The sequence below is a fragment of the Brachionichthys hirsutus genome, chromosome 19, assembly GCF_040956055.1.
Source record: "Brachionichthys hirsutus isolate HB-005 chromosome 19, CSIRO-AGI_Bhir_v1, whole genome shotgun sequence".
NCBI lineage: Eukaryota > Metazoa > Chordata > Actinopteri > Lophiiformes > Brachionichthyidae > Brachionichthys > Brachionichthys hirsutus.
In genome coordinates, this window is record NC_090915.1 from 573,848 (window position 1) to 595,372 (window position 21,525).

Genomic DNA, 21,525 nt, shown 5'->3' on the forward strand with positions numbered 1-21,525 from the left:
ATATATATATGCTTTCCCTGCTGAATTTAATGCTGCAATTTCCCAAATCAATTTGCCACAAATACAAGATATAAGTTCTGCACGGACTGTTTTTTCACGAGGGACCCAGGGGTTTGGGGCCGAGGCCGGATTGTCTGGCTGATTGATAATCAGTCTTAAGGATGACCCTATATGCACGTGTGTGCTTAAAAAAAGGGAATCAAGATGATTGGAGTGCATTTTGTACACTTTTCACCCTCGACAAGTTCCTCCTATAATTTAACATGGAAACCACTGATTAAATTCACCTTGCGATCAGGAACATATATAAGGCAGATCAAACGAGTGGACGTGTGCTTTTATGAGCTGTTCAGTTTGTTTTTAGAGCCAACATCCAGGAACACTTTGCACAGCAACAAATAAGCCTTTATGCGTCGTAGCACCGGCGTGTTTTTGCAGGCTTTTCCTCTGTGAAAGAAACTTGCACATGCAGGGTGTAATTTAAAGAAATAGGCCAGTCATTTTATACCTGCAAGCCGTGTGCAAAAAACAACAACAAAGCACTGGGAAGTAGATCTGGGTGCTGGAGTGGTTTAGTGGTGACCCACAGGAGTACCATGCAGGTCAAGCGTTGCACTTGTTTCAATGCACTTTTAAGTCCAGTCAGCAAAAAAAAAAAGAAACGGAAAAACTATCTACAAAGGCCTAAAAAAGATGCATTCAATGAGCCGCAAAATGATAGAATCTAATTAGTGTCAGAAGAATAAACGAATCATTTTAACAAAATACGGGTGTGAAATAACATAGAAGACAACTAGATGTAAATAACAAGTGCAATATTTTTTTGAGTACTGAAAAAAGTTTTATTTCGTCTGGAGTTCAAGCATCATTCGAAAAAAATCAATCACCTCTGTCATTCCCAAATAGCCCAATTACGCGTCAGACAATCAGCGCGCCAATCAGCCAAATTTACAAAAATAACATTTATCTTCCAAATGCATTTCTTTCCCGCGCTCTCCTGCAGCAGCGGCTGCCGCGCGGACGCACTCATCACGCCGCGGCTGTGCCAGACGCACATGGGATCCGTCCTGCTAGCCGCGGATCTTCAGCACCCGCAGCCGAGCGGAGGGGACCTCAGCCCGGCCAGGAGCAGCAGCGCGCACCCCGCCCGGAGTCGTCGTCGGGCGCGTCGCGCGCGCGAACCACACGCGCGAACCAAGCAGCAAGCACGTCTGACGCGGTCTGTCTTCCTCTCGGAGAAGCTCGCAGAGAGGCGGCGTGTGATTTAGTTCTATCGTGCGAGCCCGACAGAGCCGCGGCGGCCGAAGCGCGTCTCAGCGCGTCTCAGCGCGGAGAGGTCGGACTTCTCTGGCTGGGGGGGGGGGCGTCCTGTCGGCCCCCGTCTTTCATTTCCTCCGTCTTTTTTTCTCTTCTCTTCTCTTGCGACCTGCTCCCTGCTGCCGGCCGAGGGTCCCGGGACTGGAGCCCGTCTCCTTCTCCGAGGATGACAGAACGCTAGATTTGAGATCGAGGCTGTTTTATACTGGATTTATTCCGCTGGAGGAAAAAGAGATCCGGGAGCGGAGCGGTGCGCAAAAGAGCCGAGCTCGTCCTTCTCCCCTCTCTCTCTCTCCATCTATCAATCTGTCTGCCTCTCTTCTTCTATCTGTCCATCTCTCCATTTGTTCCCATGTTTTTAGATCCGTGTGATTTTTGCTAAAATGCATCACCAGCAGCGGATGGCAGCTTTGGGAACAGACAAGGAGCTGAGTGACCTACTGGACTTCAGCGCGGTAGGAAATCCGCCTTCTTCTCGTGAATGGTGTTTAGTGTAGACAGCCTCCGCGGAAATAGACGCGTAAACAGTGTTTACATGTTTAGCTCGAGTTTTACGCAACATGCGTAACGTGCACATTTTAACCTGCACCTAGTCTTTCTGCTATTTGCACAAAAGTTCCGTTTGTGTAGAGTAACTTGCAAAAGAAAGTCAGTGCGTATTGTTGCGTTCGTAATTTCCTTTCTGTGTGTGGAGAATTGTGATGCTGCATTAGTAATTCTGTTGTCTTATAGATGCGAAACAGCGATTTGAAAATGTTCCCAACATCCATGGTAGTGTATCTCATTTAAGTCCTTCTTTCCTGATCTTTGCCCGCGATGGGGCCGAGAAATGTTTCTTTTATTGTCTGTGTGAGTTTAGAGTCTGCTCCATCCACTCGGCACGCCCGATCCCAGACGCAAAATGCTCGACGTGCGCGATCGTGAACCTGCGTGACGGACAAACGACAGACAAGCGTCGCCTCGGGTTCGATCGCTGCTCCCGCAGCGGGCTGCTCAATATCCGGACTCCGTTCCGTTTTTCCTTAAAAGAACATTCCGTGTTGTGAACTTGACGCGCAGGAAACGGCGTCCCAGCTCTCCGGCCACGTTTCCTCTCCTCCGGGAGCAACTTCAGTCTGGAGAGGAGGAGAGAGGGGGGGGGCAGAGAAAAGGGATCCGAAACACCCCGAAACGGACTCACTTTAATCCGATTATGACGGGCAGAGAGGCAGCGAGAGCGTCCTGGTGTCAGAAAATACTCCAATAAGAGCCAGGCTGGCGAGGTCAAAGGGGAAGGTCAACCCTGCGACCCCGGCAATAACGTGCACGAATGTTAATTCAGTAAAGCAGCGAGGCAGAGGCTGAGTCCGGCACGCAGGTGACCGGCACTCAGGTGACCGGCTCACAGGTGACCCGCTCGCAGGTGACCGGCACTCAGGTGACCCGCTCGCAGGTGACCGGCACTCAGGTGACCGGCTCGCAGGTGACCGGCACGCAGGTGACCGGCACTCAGGTGACCGGCACTCAGGTGACCGGCACTCAGGTGACCGGCACTCAGGTGACCCGCTCGCAGGTGACCGGCACTCAGGTGACCCGCTCGCAGGTGACCGGCACGCAGGTGACCGGCACTCAGGTGACCGGCACTCAGGTGACCGGCTCGCAGGTGACCGGCACTCAGGTGACCGGCACTCAGGTGACCGGCTCGCAGGTGACCGGCACCCAGGTGACCGGCACTCAGGTGACCGGCTCGCAGGTGACCGGCTCGCAGGTGACCGGCACTCAGGTGACCGGCTCGCAGGTGACCCGCTCGCAGGTGACCGGCTTGCAGGTGACCGGCTCGCAGGTGACCGGCTCGCAGGTGACCGGCATGCAGGTGACCCGCACGCAGGTGACCCGCTCGCAGGTGACCGGCACCCAGGTGACCGGCTCGCAGGTGACCGGCTCGCAGGTGACCGGCTCGCAGGTGACCGGCACACAGGTGACCGGCACGCAGGTGACCGGCTCGCAGGTGACCGGCACACAGGTGACCGGCACGCAGGTGACCGGCTCGCAGGTGACCGGCTCACAGGTGACCCGCTCACAGGTGACCGGCACACAGGTGACCCGCTCACAGGTGACCCGCTCACAGGTGACCGGCACACAGGTGACCCGCTCACAGGTGACCGGCTCGCAGGTGACCGGCTCGCAGGTGACCGGCACACAGGTGACCCGCTCACAGGTGACCGGCTCGCAGGTGACCCGCTCGCAGGTGACCGGCACCCAGGTGACCGGCTCGCAGGTGACCGGCTCGCAGGTGACCGGCTCGCAGGTGACCGGCACACAGGTGACCGGCACGCAGGTGACCGGCTCGCAGGTGACCGGCACACAGGTGACCGGCACGCAGGTGACCGGCTCGCAGGTGACCGGCTCACAGGTGACCGGCTCGCATCACAGGAGTTCTGAGGCTCCACGCAACAGAAGACGGGAGACAAAAGCCACCCAGAGGAACGTTAACGTCATCATTCACAGCTGAGGCTCCGCCGGCAGGAATATTAATAATAATTACATCCTATTTTCTATTTGCATTTATAAATTCAAGTGTTTGTTAATAATAAAACCTAAAACAATAATCTCCTGTATAGAGACAGGACTTCTGTGGCACATCATGAATCTCACCTGATGCAGACCGTAATTTAAGGTCAGATCATTGTTTCTCTCGTCCGGCATCCAGAGACAGAATTCACTGATTCATAAACCGATCGATCAGAGTCTCCAACATTACAGGAACTAAACGGTGAAAGGAAGTCAGAAAGCAGTAATACACACGTATTAAATATTCAGTAATACACACATGTATTAACCCTTCAGTAATACACACATATTAAATATTCAATAATACACACATATTAACCCTTCAGTAATACACACGTATTAAATATTCAGTAATACACACATATATTAACCCTTCAGTACTACACATATATTAACCCTTCAGTAATACACACATATTAAATATTCAATAATACACACATATTAACCCTTCAGTAATACACACGTATTAAATATTCAGTAATACACACATATATTAACCCTTCAGTACTACACATATATTAACTCTTCAATAATACACACATGTATTAACCCTTCAATAATACACACGTATTAAATATTCAATAATACACACATATTAACCCTTCAGTAATACACACGTATTAAATATTCAGTAATACACACATATATTAACCCTTCAGTAATACACACATATATTAACCCTTCAATAATACACACATATTAATCCTTCAATAATACACATATATTAACCCTTCAATAATACACACATATTAATCCTTCAATAATACACACATATATTAACCCTTCAATAATACACATATATTAACCCTTCAATAATACACATATATTAACCCTTCAATAATACACACATATTAACCCTTCAATAATACACATATATTAACTCTTCAATAATACACATATATTAACCCTTCAATAATACACATATATTAACCCTTCAATAATACACATATATTAACCCTTCAATAATACACATATATTAACCCTTCAATAATACACATATATTAACCCTTCAATAATACACATATATTAACCCTTCAATAATACACATATATTAACTCTTCAATAATACACATATATTAACCCTTCAATAATACACATATATTAACCCTTCAATAATACACATATATTAACCCTTCAATAATACACATATATTAACCCTTCAATAATACACATATATTAACCCTTCAATAATACACATATATTAACCCTTCAATAATACACATATATTAACCCTTCAATAATACACATATATTAACCCTTCAATACTACACATATATTAACTCTTCAATAATACACATATATTAACCCTTCAATAATACACATATATTAACCCTTCAATAATACACATATATTAACCCTTCAATAATACACATATATTAACCCTTCAATAATACACATATATTAACCTTTCAATAATACACATATATTAACCCTTCAATACTACACATATATTAACTCTTCAATAATACACATATATTAACCCTTCAATACTACACATATATTAACTCTTCAATAATACACATATATTAACCCTTCAATAATACACATATATTAACCCTTCAATACTACACATATATTAACTCTTCAATAATACACATATATTAACCTTTCAATAATACACATATATTAACCCTTCAATAATACACATATATTAACCCTTCAATAATACACATATATTAACCCTTCAATAATACACATATATTAACCTTTCAATAATACCGTACAGCTATTTTAAATATGTAACGGCAAAATAAAGGTGATTAATCCATCATGTATGATGCTAACTGGCGGGCTGGGTCCCAGGAGGGCATCTGAATCTGTGCTCTGCTGACGGTTACTCTGTTTTAGAACCAGATCTGTCTCAGGCTGGTTTCCCTTCCTGTACCTGTCCTGACTCGACTAAGGAAGACGTACTGAACTTAGGTTTGGATGTCCGTGTCTTGACCTGGGACTCGGGACTTGACTGAGAATTGGCACCATATCTTGTGGCAGCCGCACCAGTCCTGACTTCAGATCTAACCAGGAACCTGTTGGTGATGAATTGGGACTTGACCCCAGAGATTTCATTCAAACGTGTCATTTGCTAGCAATTGGCTTAGTCCCAACTCTGCAAGTGTTTGTCTCTTTGTCTCCTTTATAAATCTGATTTCATTTGAAGTTTTACCGATTTTAGATTTGATTTGAATAAAAAAACTAAAATGTAGATAAGATAAAAGGCTACTAATAATGTTGGTATTTGTGCCAAAACATGACGGAGTTATACCCGGCCCCGGTGATGATGGACTATTGTTTCCTTAAATACCCTCAAAGAGTTTCCTTCCAGAACAAAAGACCCACCATTTAAAAAGCCTGAAACCTGCTCTCATTGGCCGATCCCGATCACAGAGTGGCCGTTACATTTAAGCTGTGACTGTGATGTGATGAGAATCTGGCGTGTTGTTTTGGAATGAAGCTCTGGTTGTGTAGCCGCAGTGGTGTTTCTGCAGATGTGTGTGTGACTGCTCTGCCACTGCTCTCAGAGGTAATGTGCGCTCTGTTTGCCTTGTAGATGTTTTCCCCTCCTGTTAGCAGTGGAAAGAACGGGCTGACCTCCCTGGGGAGCGGACATTTCTCCGGCTCAAGTACGTCAGACTTCTCTTCTTCTTGTCCTCCCCTTGCCTCTTACACCTGCAGCTCTGCTTGCCGTTTCAGTCTCTCTCTTTTTCTTTTTTTTGCACATGTGGGGGGGGGGGGGGGGGGGGTTCTGGTGTGACTCGTTTTTAAAGAGACGTTGAAAAATGTGTTGTGTTCAGAAATCAGGAGTGATTGAAATACTTAGGCCAGCCTTGTTTCTTGAGCTGCTCGATGCTTTTTGTTTCTCTCAATTTCATCACATTTTGCTGAAACAATGGGGTTAATTATATTTCTTTGATTATGTGCGGATCCACCTCATCTGTGGCGCTCAATCACAAACCCACCGGTGCCTATTGGGGATGAAAATGAACAAAAAACAACCAACAAATATCACAACAGTCGTATTTGTTTTTTCAAACAAAAGCCCAACAACTGGACACAAACAGGAAACTATTTTGAGCAGCAGATTAACCCAATTTTGGGTCGAGGGTAACTGCTGCAGGGGCAACGTACCTGTGCCCCTCTGCGGTTTGCATGCGTGCTTCTGCAGTAAATGTTTTCTGAGCGTTGAGCCGCTGATTTGTCTTTGTTTTTCAGCAGCACGTTTGTTTCTCAGCTGCTCCGGCTCACTCCCGAGATGGACTTCCTGTTTTTGCGACTGGTCCTCTCATTCTGCCTGCCTCTGTGTGCGTGTGTGTGTGTGCGTGTGTGTGTGTGTGTTGTGGCGCCTTTGACGTATATATGATTGTCTGGATGTGAAGCTTAACCGTACAGTTCCTAAAGTCGCCAGCCGTCAGAGAGACGCTCATGCATGCAGAATCCGTGCGCCATTCATCCAGTCAGTTCGTTGGTTGTCATGTTGTGTTGCTGACTCATTCACCTAGTCATCCAGTGAATCGGCCATTTGGATTGGATTTTAAGCATGCGAGTCACGAGTTGGTTGATTAGTCATTCCTTCACCCATTGCCTCCTCCTATGAGGTCGTTTTTGGTTGGTTGATTTATTTCTTAGTATGGCAAAAGCACATTAGAGTAGTAATGGAGCGGATTCTGGTGCAGATCTGGATATTGTCCTTTCATTAGCATCACAGGAATAAGTAGATAAAAGAAATGAAGCACATTCAGGAGGTTGGTATCGATTACACTGTCATGACGTTGTTGTGACATTGCTGGATTATAATCTGGTTTCTCCTATTCTGATGTGAACAGGAACGAACAGAGCTAGAAACCTGAAGCTAGCTCATTATGTGTCATTCTGCACAATAATCATTACCTAGACTTGAAATAAACATTTAATGCTCCACATTATTTGTACAAAATGGTGATGATCCACATCGTCATTTTGGATCCACAATATTTTACGAAGGATTTTTGACTAACGTTGGACAAATACAATATTGTTGGCCTCCTCATAAGATCTACTACCATCAAAGTCTGATTCGGGGCCACATATTCCAGATCCGGTGCTCTTCCCTGCTGGAAATGAGATGAGACATCTGCTTTGCTAAAATGTCCCATGAAAACACGAATGCAGTATATTTCTATATGCAGGCCCGTTGCTGCTACCGCTATCGCCATTAGTGATCAGATGATAGAAAGTGACAGAAAATAAAGGTTAACTCTTTGAGTGCCCTTCACGTCTAAAGACGTTTTCTTTTATAACCCAAACATTCACTACCAAACAACGGCCAATAACTCTGGAATGAAACATGGTAGGAGACAATTATCTTTCCTGATGAAATAAGATACTTTAATCTTTCATATGGTAGGTGCATAGTCACAGTAAAGAATATTCTGGGTCCTTGAAAAATCGGGAAAAATGCGTGAAAACTGGGGCACTCAATGAGTTAAATGTCCAAAACTGCATGAGAATCGTGGGTAAAAACCCACTTTTCTTAAGTGCACGTTATAACAAGCCAATTATCTGCTGGATTGTTGTGACACCTACATGTGCATCGACATTAATCAAAAGGTTTTCTGGGATTTGCTGTCTTCTACGGTTCCATGTTGATTCTGCATCTGAAAAGATTTCATTTGGAAGGTGCCCTGGCGGTCGTTACCCCTCCTGCCCCACTACTGCACTGGAAGGAAAAACAGAAGGGTAGGGCTAAGTTTCAGGGTCAGTTTATTTGGCCTGATGCAAATGAATTGCACCCTCCTCTGCCTGAACTCTGGAAACCTTTGAGGCATTTTTGGTGTCTGTTTACTATTTACAGTGATCACAGATTAACGCTGGACTGTGTTCATTCTGGTCTCCGTTCTTCAGTCAGTGAGATGTGCCCTGGCCGGTGAGTTGTGTTTGGGGGTGTGTATGAGCACGTGTGTAATGGGAGTACGAGTGCAACCGCTTCAAATACCGTTGATCGTGGAGCGATTAGGTGACGGTGACCATTTTCTATGTTGTGCTTGTTTGCAGAAAGTCTTTTGTCTTGTTTTGTGAGCTAGTTTATTAGTTGGCCGTTTGATATGTAGATGGGCTTGATCCTATATTACTGCAACCCAGCAAAATGCCCCTCTGGCCTCCTGCCATGCATGAACGTCATGCTGTGTTTCTCTCATTTGTCGGCTAGCATTTTGCTGCATCAGCTTTGTGTCTACTCTTACATGAGCTGAAGCTAACCTCTGTCCTCCAGAGCAGGAGGATGCGTTCCTTTTTCTTTTCTCTTGTCAAAGCGTCTGTCTAAAAACAGCCAGGTCATTTTTCTTGCCCCCCCTGCACATGTTATTTGCCTCTAAACGGCTTTCGGAAGCCATTTTGTCTGTTGGCTGGAAAACAGGGATGTTGAGACATCTTCCTTGTTTACTGGGTGGTTGTCATTGTTGTTGTTGTTGCTGTGGTTTTGGCGGTGTCTTTTGCTCCTGTGTCTTGCATGGAAATGGACCAATTTTGGGAAGAAACAGCTCAGTTTTTGTAGAATTTTGTAGCGTTTGTTCGACCTCGGTTTGCTGCTTCTTCACGTCGAGACTGCTGGTGTCTTTTTTTGCGTTTGATAGATGAACACACACTGGTGTTGCACACCCATGCACACTTATACATATCAACGTGTTTCTCGTACACACATATCTAAAGCCCCACATGCACACATACTTGCACACACAAACTCCGCTCACCCCTGCTGTGGCTTTCTGCAGGCCTCTGCATTTTGATGAGCCCAGGGCTGTTTGTGAATGCAGCTAATTAGAACTCTATAGAGCTCCACTACCATGAGAGCAGCAGTTTGAAAAGACCGGGACGAGGCCAGAGCCTGGGACACACTGACACTGAACCGTGTCCAGACAGGATCACGTCATCACTCAAGTCTTTGGTTTGAGCATAAAAGAAGATAAATGTTACATCATCATCATCATCATCATCATCATCACTTATGTGCTGCTGTCAATGTGTCAATCTGTGTTTCTAAATGCCATGATGAGGATCAACAAACAGAAGGTCCATATTGTGATGTAGAGCACTGCATCATCTGCATACTGTTTGAAGATTTGTTTATTTTATTTTATTAACACATTTGCATGAGTAAGTCTAAATGTAATGGTAAAAACAATCCTTTACTTTCCATGTGACACATGGTGCTTTATCTCTTCCATTCGGAGGGTGAGGAGCTCAAATTGTCTCCCCAGTTTGATGAAAGCTTCTGTTGATTTTTGTCTTCTTTCAGTTAGCTGCTAAATCCCACTAGCTGCTTTTAATTATACTTTTTCACCCGAATGGAACACCATCAAAACATCACAACCTCGTCTGGCTGTTACTAACTCCAACCACTGTTGTAACGATGAAACAATGGAGAAGCCGCAGCACCTTTGGAGCTTTTTACAGAGTGGGGTGATGTGGCATGTAGCAACATCAGCAGTCCTGTATTTAACAGATGGTTTAAAATGAACCATAGTTCTTGATATTCATTTGGTTGACATCTCCTGAAGTTGACAACAATATCCTTTTTCTTTTCCATGTTGAGAATCAGAATCAGAATCAGAATAGATTTTATTGCCATTGTTAGTGAAAAGGATTCACAAACTAGGATTTGTTTAATTTTTAATTTTAATTTAATTAATTTAATTTTTTGCCTACGTGCAACATGAAACATTAATTTATGATAAAGATAGACTGGGATAAAAAAAAATACATTTAGGAATATAAAAATCTACCACAAAACAGCAGCATCAGTTTCCTCAGCTGCCGCAGGAAGTACATCCTCTGCTGAGCCTTCTTGATGAGGGAGCTGATGGTCGGCTCCCACTTGAGGTCCCGGGTGATGGTGGTGCCCAGGAAGCGGAAAGAGTCCCCGATGGAGATGGGGGTAGGGGAGTCTGTGAGGGCGAGGGGGGACGGTGGGGCTGTGACTTTCCTGAAGTCCACGATCATCTCCACTGTTTTCTGGCTGTTCAGCTCCAGGTTGTTGCTGCTACACCAGGACACCAGCCGGTCCACCTCCCTCCTATAGGCCGACTCATCACCGTCCGAGATGAGCCCGATGAGGGTGGTGTCGTCCGCAAACTTAATCAGTTTAACGGACTGATGGCTGGAGGTGCAGCAGTTGGTGTACAGGGAGAAGAGCCAGGGGGAAAGTACACAGCCCTGGGGGGATCCGGTGCTGATAGTCAGGGTGTCCGAGACCGTAGACCCCAGCCGCACATGCTGCCTCCGGTCCATCAGGAAGTCGGTGATCCACCAGCAGAGGGAGTCGGGCACGTCGAGCTGGAGCAGCTTGTCCTGGATCAGTCCCGGGAGGATGGCGTTGAAAGCTGAGCTGAAGTCCACAAACAGGATCCTGGCGTAGGTTCCTGGGGAGTCCAGATGCTGCAGGATGAAGTGGAGGGCCAGATTGACTGCGTCGTCTACAGACCTGTTGGCTCGGTAGGCGAACTGCAGCGGGTCCAGGAGGGGGGCGGAGAGGGTCTTCAGGTGGTGGAGAACCAGAACACAGATGTCAGTGCCACCGGTCTGTAGTCATTAAGTCCTGTGGTCCCTGGCTTCTTGGGGACAGGAACAACGGTGGAGGACTTGAAGCAGGCTGGAACATGACAGGACTCCAGCTCACGGGCTCAGTGATTGTTGTCCTTGCACCACTGCACCAGCAGACTGACCTCAGTTCTCTTAATAGTTTTCACCACAGTGGTGATGTGCTGCTGTAGGTTGGGGCACAGGACTTTGTGGGTCAGCAGTGGGCTGAGTACACACCCTTGTGGGGCTCCGGTGCTCAGTGTGATGGTCTTTGAATGCTTAGGAAGGTAGATAGAGGTTGCCAAACAGAGACAGTAAAATTTGAACATAAAGGAGGATAACCTGGATGAGGTATGGAACACAGAAGAGTAAAAACATGTCAGTCATGCAGAGAAGCACAGCAATGAAATTGGGTTCCAGGATTTGGTTCTTGATGCTTTTGAGGATAGGGATGGATATCCTTTTCAAAACGTTGAATTTTGAAATGACAGACTTCACACAATGCCGTGATTACATTTTTATTTTGAAGCCCTCTCCTCATTCCTCATAAGTCTTCTTCGTTTTGCCGATATCTTAACGTTAGAACACATAAAGATCAAAACATAAACCCGCTACAATCCCCACGAGTCCTGGATAACATGCTCAGCCCACGGTCACACCAACCAGAAAGTGGATTAGGTGTTTTAATTATTGGGAGATTTTACCTTTATTGTTGTTGTTTATTTTGGGATCATCCTTGGAAAAATAAAGCACACTTCAAACTCTGTGTGTGTTTCTAATCTCCTCCTGGATGAAGCCATTCAGTGAGAACGGCCTGTCAAAGCCACTCGTCTATTTCAGGTCTTGGCTGCTTTTGCTGCTTTTGCTGCTTTTGCTGCTTTTGCTGCTTTTCCTCTTTTTGATGCTGTAACCTCTCGGATCGGGTGTTTGTCTCCCTGTCAGTGGTGTTGGAAAGGGAGGTGCGTGAGCCTGTGTGAAAGGGCGTACATGTGTACGTTCATAGGAGAATACGTGCTGCACATGTGTGGAAGGGATCTGAGGGCACAGGAGGGCAAACCTCATCTCTGTTGCCATGGAAGGAAGCAGGCAGTGAGAGAGAGGAAACATTTCCTTGAGAGTCAGCAAAATGAACTAAAGAAAAATAGAGAGAAATGAAATAAAAGAAATGTGAAAGGAAAAGGATAGAGGAGAAAGAGAAAAGAAAGAAGAATGAAAGGGGAGAATGGGATGGATTGAGAAAGGAACTAACAAAAAGGAATTGTAAGAAAAGTCAAAAAGGAAGAAACAAAGGAAGGAAGGAAGGAAGGAAGCAAAGAGGTTGGAAAGGAAGGAAGGAGACAACAAAGGATAGATAAAGACGGAGAAGAAATAAATGGAATGCAAGAGAAAGATGTTGAAGAAAGAATGGAAAAGGGCAAAAAAAAGAAACGATTAATTAATAAATGGAAGGAAGGAACGAGAGGCGAATGATTCGAGAATAGGCAATATAAAGAAATAAAAAAGAAAAGAAATGAGGCAAGTAAAATCAGGAATGGAAGGAAAGACAGGAGAAAAGAAAGATGGAGAAAGGCTGCAAGCAAACAAAGCAGAAGGAACGTAAAGAAAAATAATAAATAGGAGGAGAAATAGGATTCGTAAAATTATTTTCAACAAATCCCATCAATAGATGCAAATTAACTATCATTCTATTCAGCCAATAGCTGAGGTGGGGGGGGGTCACTGATCAATCACAGGGCTGACATGCAGACATTCATACCTGCAGCGTAGAATAAGTCGTTAGCCTGAGGCCCTGAGCTACATGTTGGGATGGAGCAGAGCGTCCCTCGATGCTTCCTCACTCCTCCGGGCAGAAACAAGCCCGATGGTTGCTGCCGGGGAAGTGAAGCGCCGTCCTTCCTTTATCGAGAGTGTTTCACTCCAGCTGCTTTCTGCTGCGGCGGATTAATGCTGTGCACAATCTGTGCACAATCTGAAGGTAGGGCCAGATGACATGTTGATGAAGTCCATTGTGCTCTGCTTCATGCACGTATAAGGCCAAAGCGGCAAGGACAAAATACATTAGGTTTTTGTTTGGTTTAATTAGAGATTGTTAAGAATAATTCAATTTGGAAACGTAAGCAATGAAAATTAATAGACACCAATAATTTCATTTGTGCACAATAGTAAGACACACCGGTTTTGGATGAGCTGTCAGTACTCGTACTCGTCATCAGGGTGCATTCATGGAAATCGAGAAATCATTCAGCTTTATCCTGTTTCATATTATTTTTGTCCAGCCTTCTTTCCTCCAACCGCTTCCTCTTCTTCTTTTTAATATTTAAGCCAAGAAAAAGAAAAAGGAAAAAAACAGCAGCGCTGTTGTCCCTGCCAGAGAGCTTCACGCATTAGCAGAGACATTTGGGCAAGGATAGAGAGAGCTCCGATGGCACGCCTGATTTTTGTTCCCCTAATTGGCATAGCTTATTAAGTCACAGTTCACAGCAGCGAGAAAAAGGGCCTGCTTTAATAATATCCCCTCTCCCGTTGGATTTGATGCACTTGTTCGGAGGCAGATAGCGCGCTTCAGCGCGGCGAGGAACGCCCCCACCGCCACCCTCTTGCCTCTATCCAGTCAAATCTGCCTCTGCTACGCCTGTCACTCAGAAGGGCCCCGGCTGATCGCTTTCAAAATAGAGATGGAGAGCAGGAGCCCGTCGCTTAATGCCTCACTCCCACCTTCTCCCTGCCTCGGAGGCGGGGAAATTGTCTCGTTTCCCTGGCAAGGCGAAGCAGAACGACTCACAAAGACACCATCCATGCTTTTAATTGTGGTGCGGATTAGGGATTAATAGGCGTTTTTAGCCATAATGGCAAATATTATTAGCCCCATTTGCTTTTCTAATGCTAATAATGATTCTGCTAATAATGGCAGTGATTTCAAGGTTCGTGTCTGAAAACTCGCCTGGATTTCCTTTTTTTTAACGCTCAGGAGATTGACATGCCGCTTGCTTCGACGGGCCGAAGCGCAACGTTTGGGAGCACCATATGTTCTCCCCGAAGGCGCTGCTGGGATGTGCTGAGCTGTTCAGGTTACTTTATAGTTTGTTGCTGTTTTTGACTTGGGTTTAATTAAGCTGACTTGTTAAGTCTGGCCTTATTTTCTTTTTGACTGGATTCATCGGATCAAACTCTTTGACCTCTTCCTGGCTCGTGTCGATCAGCATGTCGATCAGCATGTCGATCAGTCGATAGTTCAGCTGATGTTAGTTGTGTCACATATTATTCATTCAGCATAAATCTCTAACCAATCGGGTAATGTCATTGTAGTTTCGTCCTTCAGAGCTTTTCTCCTAATCAATCAACTGATCACTTTAAGTGCTGGTCATCGACAGGTAGCCAGTCTGGTTCTATGCTAAGAAAAATTGAATCCTCTCAAAAACTGATATTTAAACATCCACGACTATATTGTATTACATATGTATGTTCTCTCTATATATATACACACACACACCGAATATATATATATATGTATTTCGGATTATTGGGCTCAGTTTCATATCTGTTTGGAGAAAATAATAAAACAATCCGATTTTTAAATCAGCTTCACCTTTACTTTGGACAGGATGGCAAACGCTAGCATGCTAACATGCTAGTATGCTAACATGCTTAGCTAAGTTTCCAAGGAGTAGCTGCTGGGTCACGATGAAGCAAGGAAGCTGTCAGAAGATGATTTCTAGAATCTGAAAATGATTTGATTTGATTTGATTTGATCATTATCATTGTCATTATCATTTTGTCATAATCATTTTGTCTGGGTCTGGGAAGTGAAAACTGTGGCATCTCTGGAGCTATATTGTAGCATCCTGATAATAGCATGTTAGCATCTCGATGTCACGAGGTCATGGCGACGCTTCCTGTGACTTTTGGTTGAGGTGTTATGTTCACACACCTGTGCGTGTTTTCGTTTGCCACTCAGTCAAACACTCTGCTCATCCCGTCTCTTCCAGTCGGCAGAAGTCGAGTGTCTCCTGTGGAGAACGTGGCGTCATGGCGGCTCCAGGTTCTCTTTGGCGGTGACAAGCTCTTCTTCTCTCTCGGTGGTCGGTCCGTGACGTCATCGGGGGGGGGCTAGTGTTCTGAAACTTGCTCCCACACCTGTTCGCTCGTACAGGCAGCGGTGGCGGCACAATCTTGGTCATGTGTCTAATTACCCAGTCCTTAAGACATAAAGAGACAGGCAGCGTCAAGCAGCCTGCCTGGCAATTACTGCAGCGCTCAACACCTCCGTAACAAACACCACTCCAGTTAGAGACAGCTATCCCTCTCTGGCCCGTGTGCGTGTGTGTGCGTGTGTGTGCGTGTGTGTGTGTGTGCGTCTAAAGTGATGGCAGAAGTGGCGTCCTATGTGAAACTAGTGATTGTTAATTGAGAAGAATCAAATGTGTCTGATTCCGCCTACGTCTCCGTTCTCCAGCCTCCGCTTTCTCCGCCCTGCCTCATCACGACTCCTCTTCCTCCTTCATCCCGTCGCTCTTGCTCCTCATTCTCGAGGTGTTCCTCCTTTCACCTGTTCGCCATCCTCTCTGGACTGCTGTCAACCCTTCGGCCTCAACCCCCTCTGAGACGACCTCTGTTTCTCTACCCTGTGCCCGCTCCTCTTCCTCATCAGCTTGTCTTTTGTCAGCCTTTCCTTCCACATTTCATTCATTTAGAATCTTTCTCCTATTTGAAGACTTCGAGGCATATTGTACTACGTACGTTGCTGCTTTGTATTTGCTGAGTACTCCACTGCATTGTTATAAAGGCTGTATGGAAATATGTAGTTGTTGATGGATATTTGTGTACTTTTGTGTCCGTAGAGCATAATGGGCCTTTAAATGTCTCTTTTCAGCAATCCTTAATATGATATAATTTAAATTAAATATTTAACAAGATAAAATAATGAGTTCATGCATTTAAAAACAAAATCCAAACAGCCACTGGAGTCTGACTGAAATGTGAACTCATCACGATGAGCAGCCAGACAGAGCGACCGGAACCGGTCCGATCAGGGAGCGCCGTCCTTCTGTAGCAGAACTAAAAGGCCACAAGTCATCGTTTGCTTTTCCATCCCAAACCAAATGAGCCACACCGCAGGGTTGAAAGGTTCCGCCTGTACCAACTGAATCAACACGCTGTTACACACACTGATGCCGAGTGTGAGCGCCTGTGAAAGCGTGTTGCACTATTCACAAGGCATCCGCCCACAGTGTCCAACTGTACCCTGAAAAAGACTGGAGGTCGAGAGATCAAGAGATTAAACGTTGTAGTCCTAAGAAAGAGGGCATGACGATGGATCATTATTTTGGAGAGGAGCTGGTCACCCATGGAAACGGTGCTCTTCCTAGTTGGTTTTTGTAGAAACAAGGCTTTTCAAGGAATTTCTTTTTCTCAAAGCCATTTTAATCTTTACATTTTCATACATCAAGCTTTTTTTTTCTTCTGCCCTTTTCCCAAATTGCTCACCGCTAACTTAGAGGAGAGAGGCACCGCTTCTGACGATTGTCTTTGGGTGGCTGTGCCCGTAAGGTCGTTGTATGTGCGAACATGATGCGCGTTGACAGCCAGAGACACAGAGATCAGCGGGTTAAACCATCTGATTCGGAGTGGGGGGTGGGAGGAGGGGAGGAGCCTGATGGTTCATCCCGGCTTTTGTTTTATTCTCATGCCTTGGCAGCGCTGGCACCACAGTGGCACTGCCAAGTCCCTGTGTGCGTGTGCGTGTGCGTGTGTGTGTGTGGAGGAGATATACCCCCCCCCCCCCCCCCCCTTTACTTTCACACACACACACACACACACATTGTAAATTGCCTGGAACATCCCTAGTGCCATCTGGTCTTGCTTGTGATGGGCCAGAGCAAGTGAATGTGTATGTGTGTGTGTGTGTGTGTGTGTGTGGGGGGGGGGGGGGGGGGGGTTTGTGTTTGCTAATGGCATTCTGGAATTCTGCAGGACAGGAGATGTTCTGTTTCTGCAATGATGCCGAGCTTACGAGAGCTAAGCTCTAAGACAGTGATTCACCCAGGCAGTTGATCATGACCTTTGACCTCTTGTGTGGTGAATTCATCTTCTGACCAGCCCGGTTTCATTCCAAAGGAAGTCATTTTGATTGGTCTAAGCTGCTGGAGAGGTTGACAGTGCAACCCTGAACTATGTTTAGTAGTTTATAATATATAAGTACCACTTTTCATACGATAGAACTTTATATTATTATACTCTGTATTTTCTAATTGATTTACGCACTTGTTTATTTACTGATGCAATCAAACACGCAACCTGCCGCTGGCCGGTGAAGGGCCGCTGCCGCCGCCCTCCTGGCCGTTGTGTTCGTTCATCACGCAACCTGCCGCTCGCCGGTGAAGGGCCGCTGCCGCCGCCCTCCTGGCCGTTGTGTTCCTTCATCACGCAACCTGCCGCTCGCCGGTGAAGGGCCGCTGCCGCCGCCCTCCTGGCCGTTGTGTTCGTTCATCACGCAACCTGCCGCTCGCCCGTGAAGGGCCGCTGCCGCCGCCCTCCTGGCCGTTGTGTTCGTTCATCACGCAACCTGCCGCTGGCCGGTGAAGGGCCGCTGCCGCCGCCCTCCTGGCCGTTGTGTTCGTTCATCACGCAACCTGCCGCTCGCCGGTGAAGGGCCGCTGCCGCCGCCCTCCTGGCCGTGCGTGTTGGACGAGGAGACAGAGCTGCAAAGCTTTCACCAATAAAATAGTGAATTCTGGTTCCTCCCACACTGATTGTTGGGAGGAAGGAAACTGATGAGAGGCAGACAGGTCAGATCTTGACTCTGTGTGTTGGTATGTGTGTGTGTGAGACCTGAGGAGATCAGGCTGCTTCGTCCTCATTGGCTGAAGTGTGTGTGTGTGTGTGTCAGAGATACCGCGTTGATCTCTCCTCTCACATTCCACACTGTCAGGACTCTGAATAGCGAGAACGTCTCGCTCCAAACATTTCTTCGTGACTCTCTTTGACTCCCTCACTTCTTGCTCTTTTTCTTCTCCCTTTCACATCTGCCTCTTCATTGCGACTCTTTCCATTCTCTAACTCTCTTCCAGTTGAAAGAGAACAACCTGTGATGATTCTTTTTTGTGTGTACTGATTACTTATAGCTGAAGTTGTTATTGTGAATATTAGCATCAACCCTGTTGTAGTACAGACTTGAGTTTTGGTCCTGGGCTTCACGGTTAACTCGAGAACTTACTGAACCACACTACTTCAATATTGATCATTGATTAACCCTCTTTCCACGGCCGTAGCGCCGGCGCTATTGTTGTCTATGCCTGGTGTTACGGTAATAATGCACCGCCATTACCGGGAAGCGGCGTCGGTGCTCCATTGACCAGCAGGTGGTGCTGGTGCTACAGCCGTAATGACGGTAAAGGGTTAATTCATTTTGGGTAGTAGCGGCAAGCTGCCGACCCAGATGTTGGTGGTCTCCTCGTGGAGTCCGTCCTCACCTCCTCCATCACCGTGGGGAACGCTGGCGCCACCACCAGGGACAGACACAGACTGCAGCGCATTGTACGCACTGCGGAGAAGATGATCGGCTTCAAGCTGCCATCGCTCCAGGACCTGCATGTCTGTTCCATTTGCACTGCGTGATTACGCTAGTTTTACTGCTGCTAGTACACATCTGTGTATCCACTCCCGATGCTGTCTTGTGATGTGTCTGTACTTGTATGTTTTTTGTATTTTGTGTAGCTGTAGTTGTATTACATGTAGCACGACTTCACCGAGAAACATTCCTAGTCTGTGAACCCTCACTGACAATAAACTGATTCTGATTCTGATTCTGATTCTGATTCTGATTATTAGCATACTAGTCAAACCGTTGGATTTCAGGATGAAGAAAGTGATTTAAAAATGCTTTTCATACAGTAAAAGAGAAAATGTGATGGAACAAAAATGTAGTGGCTAGCATTCACTTAGCATTGACTCTTGACTTGACATGAAAATGAACTTGGTGGATCACGCGTACTTGTGTGAGAGACATCGCTTGCTCTCGTCTGACTGAACTCGACTTTCCTTTATCCCTGGATGTCATGGGATCAGTGTTCACCACGAAGAACTGAAGAGTTACGCTGGACTGTTCTTGAAAGTCAAAACACCTGATTTGTGTCTGAGATTTGACTTGATTTATGGAACTAAACATTGCATCCTGAATAGCTTTGGACCTGACTTGGGCTAAGAACCGGGATTGTTTGAGCTTGGGTCAGACTCAAAACCAGTTTTTTTCCCTGGATCTTCTAAGCTGGCTGCTATATGCTGATTTAACCGTGCACGACGCACAACGGAGTATTAATTGAAATTGAAACTTGAGAATTACTGCTGTGCATCTCGGGCTGTTTGTCTCATTTGACAGCTTTGTGTCTGCAATAACTTCAGGGTGAAACCTTCAATTCCACACATCACTTTTAGCCTTTGGATAAGAGGATGTTAAAGAGGACATTACTTTGTGTTTGTTTTGCTTTTTCCTCTAGACTTTCCTCTTTTCTCCCATTTTCTGGCCTGCTGCTTGCTGGATGGCCGTCCTTCAACAGCTTGAAGCCATTTGAAGGACCAATTATCCAATAAATGAGGCTTTATGAAGTTGCCTCCCTGCTGCTGTGCTCTTGGAAGGCAGAGGTGTATATCAACAAGATTTACAGCCATGGGACTTTAAAAGAAATAAACATATGACAGCTACTGCTGCAAAACAGCATCAACACTTTTGTTGAGCTTTATTTTCTCGTTTGCCAATGCCAATTTTTGTTGTTGCAAAAAAAATAGAAACAATTAAAGCAAAGACTTGATCTCGAAATACAATATATATATGAGCAGGCAAACAATGGGTGATATTTCAGCCAATCCAAAGCCTTATTAAGCATTAATCGCTCGCTAATCAGTCTCTATCCAAGGAAAGGATTTCCACGATATCTTGGAACCTGGCATTAGAAACTTGTTCCAATTTAAGCACTGGAGCGATACTGAGATCCAGCATCACCGCTGGACCTGGCGAACCGATGTTGGACCAGTTGGGCTTCAGCTCAAATCCCTGATTGTCTGGTCTTCCTGTTCCCAAATGGGTTGGGTGAAGGTGCAGTCAGGTTTTTTGTGCAGGAGGCACACATTTAGAAGCACACCATTGTTAAATATTATTGTAAGCAGTAGCGGTTGTATTTCGCCTCAAGGGAATAACAGAACCAAACCAGCATGAACGGCCCATTCGTATCAAATCAACCTCCGCTGACGGTTACTTTTTATTCAAAATGTCATCTCAGGTGTCTTTGATTCATTTTTCTCCTTTTGCTTTATGATGGAAGGTTGTTTTTCAGGGCTAGAACACAGAAGTGATTTATTTTAGGGGGTTTCGATCATACCCAAGCTTTTTTGTAGACTCGTGGATTCCTGTGTGACTTTTGCACACACACAGCTGCTATTCAGACCGCAGCCGTTGAACTATAAGAAACCACCTCAGGTTGTTTTGTGAAAGCATCGGCGATTAAACACACAAGGAGGATGAACATCTAAGGGAGGGGGTTTCTTTCATTGGCATTTAAAACCTCTGGCACAGGGTGTGGCCAGAAGTTTTAAATACTTCAGTGAGGGCTGAGGAAGCACAAGTAATTGCTTCAGTGACTCTGTTAGAGTGGAAGCAAGGCGAGACCAGGGTGTGTGTGTGTGTGTGTGGGGGGGGGGGAACCTGGAACCTGGATCCGACTCTTCCCCGGGTCGCATGTTCAGGAGAAGGAGCGCTCCACTCCCCTTTTTTCCTGAATCAACGGGTTCCCTCTTTCTGGGCGTTTCGGCTCTGAGGGCTCTGGAGGTGTTGCCCTCTTTTTTTTGAAGAGCGCATGAAGGAGATGAAGATCATGGGTGTTTAAGTGTATTGGTGTTGACACTGTTTAAGAGAAGGAAGGAAAAGTCGAGTTTAATGGGAGAAACATGGCAGCCAAGCTCTATCAAGAAACAAAACTGTCGGCAACCTGAGATCTTTTTGACTTGATTGTTTAAATAAGGAGATCGTGTCACGAATGAGGACAGAGAAGAGTTTTATTGTCACAATATTCGAGCTCTTTGTTGGCAACCGTTGGGAGCCATGATCTTAACGTCGCC

General features: G+C 45.7%; 1 protein-coding gene across 1 annotated transcript in view; it reads left to right on the forward strand.

Moving 5' to 3' along the window:
• Positions 1-1,669: 1,669 nt before the first annotated feature.
• Positions 1,670-21,525, forward strand: part of LOC137908775 (transcription factor 4-like) — a 181,087-nt gene continuing 161,231 nt past the window's right edge. The window contains 4 exon segments of the mRNA XM_068753197.1: positions 1,670-1,690; positions 1,692-1,772; positions 2,050-2,088; positions 6,416-6,488. Coding sequence (XP_068609298.1) covers positions 1,670-1,690; positions 1,692-1,772; positions 2,050-2,088; positions 6,416-6,488 — 214 coding nt within the window.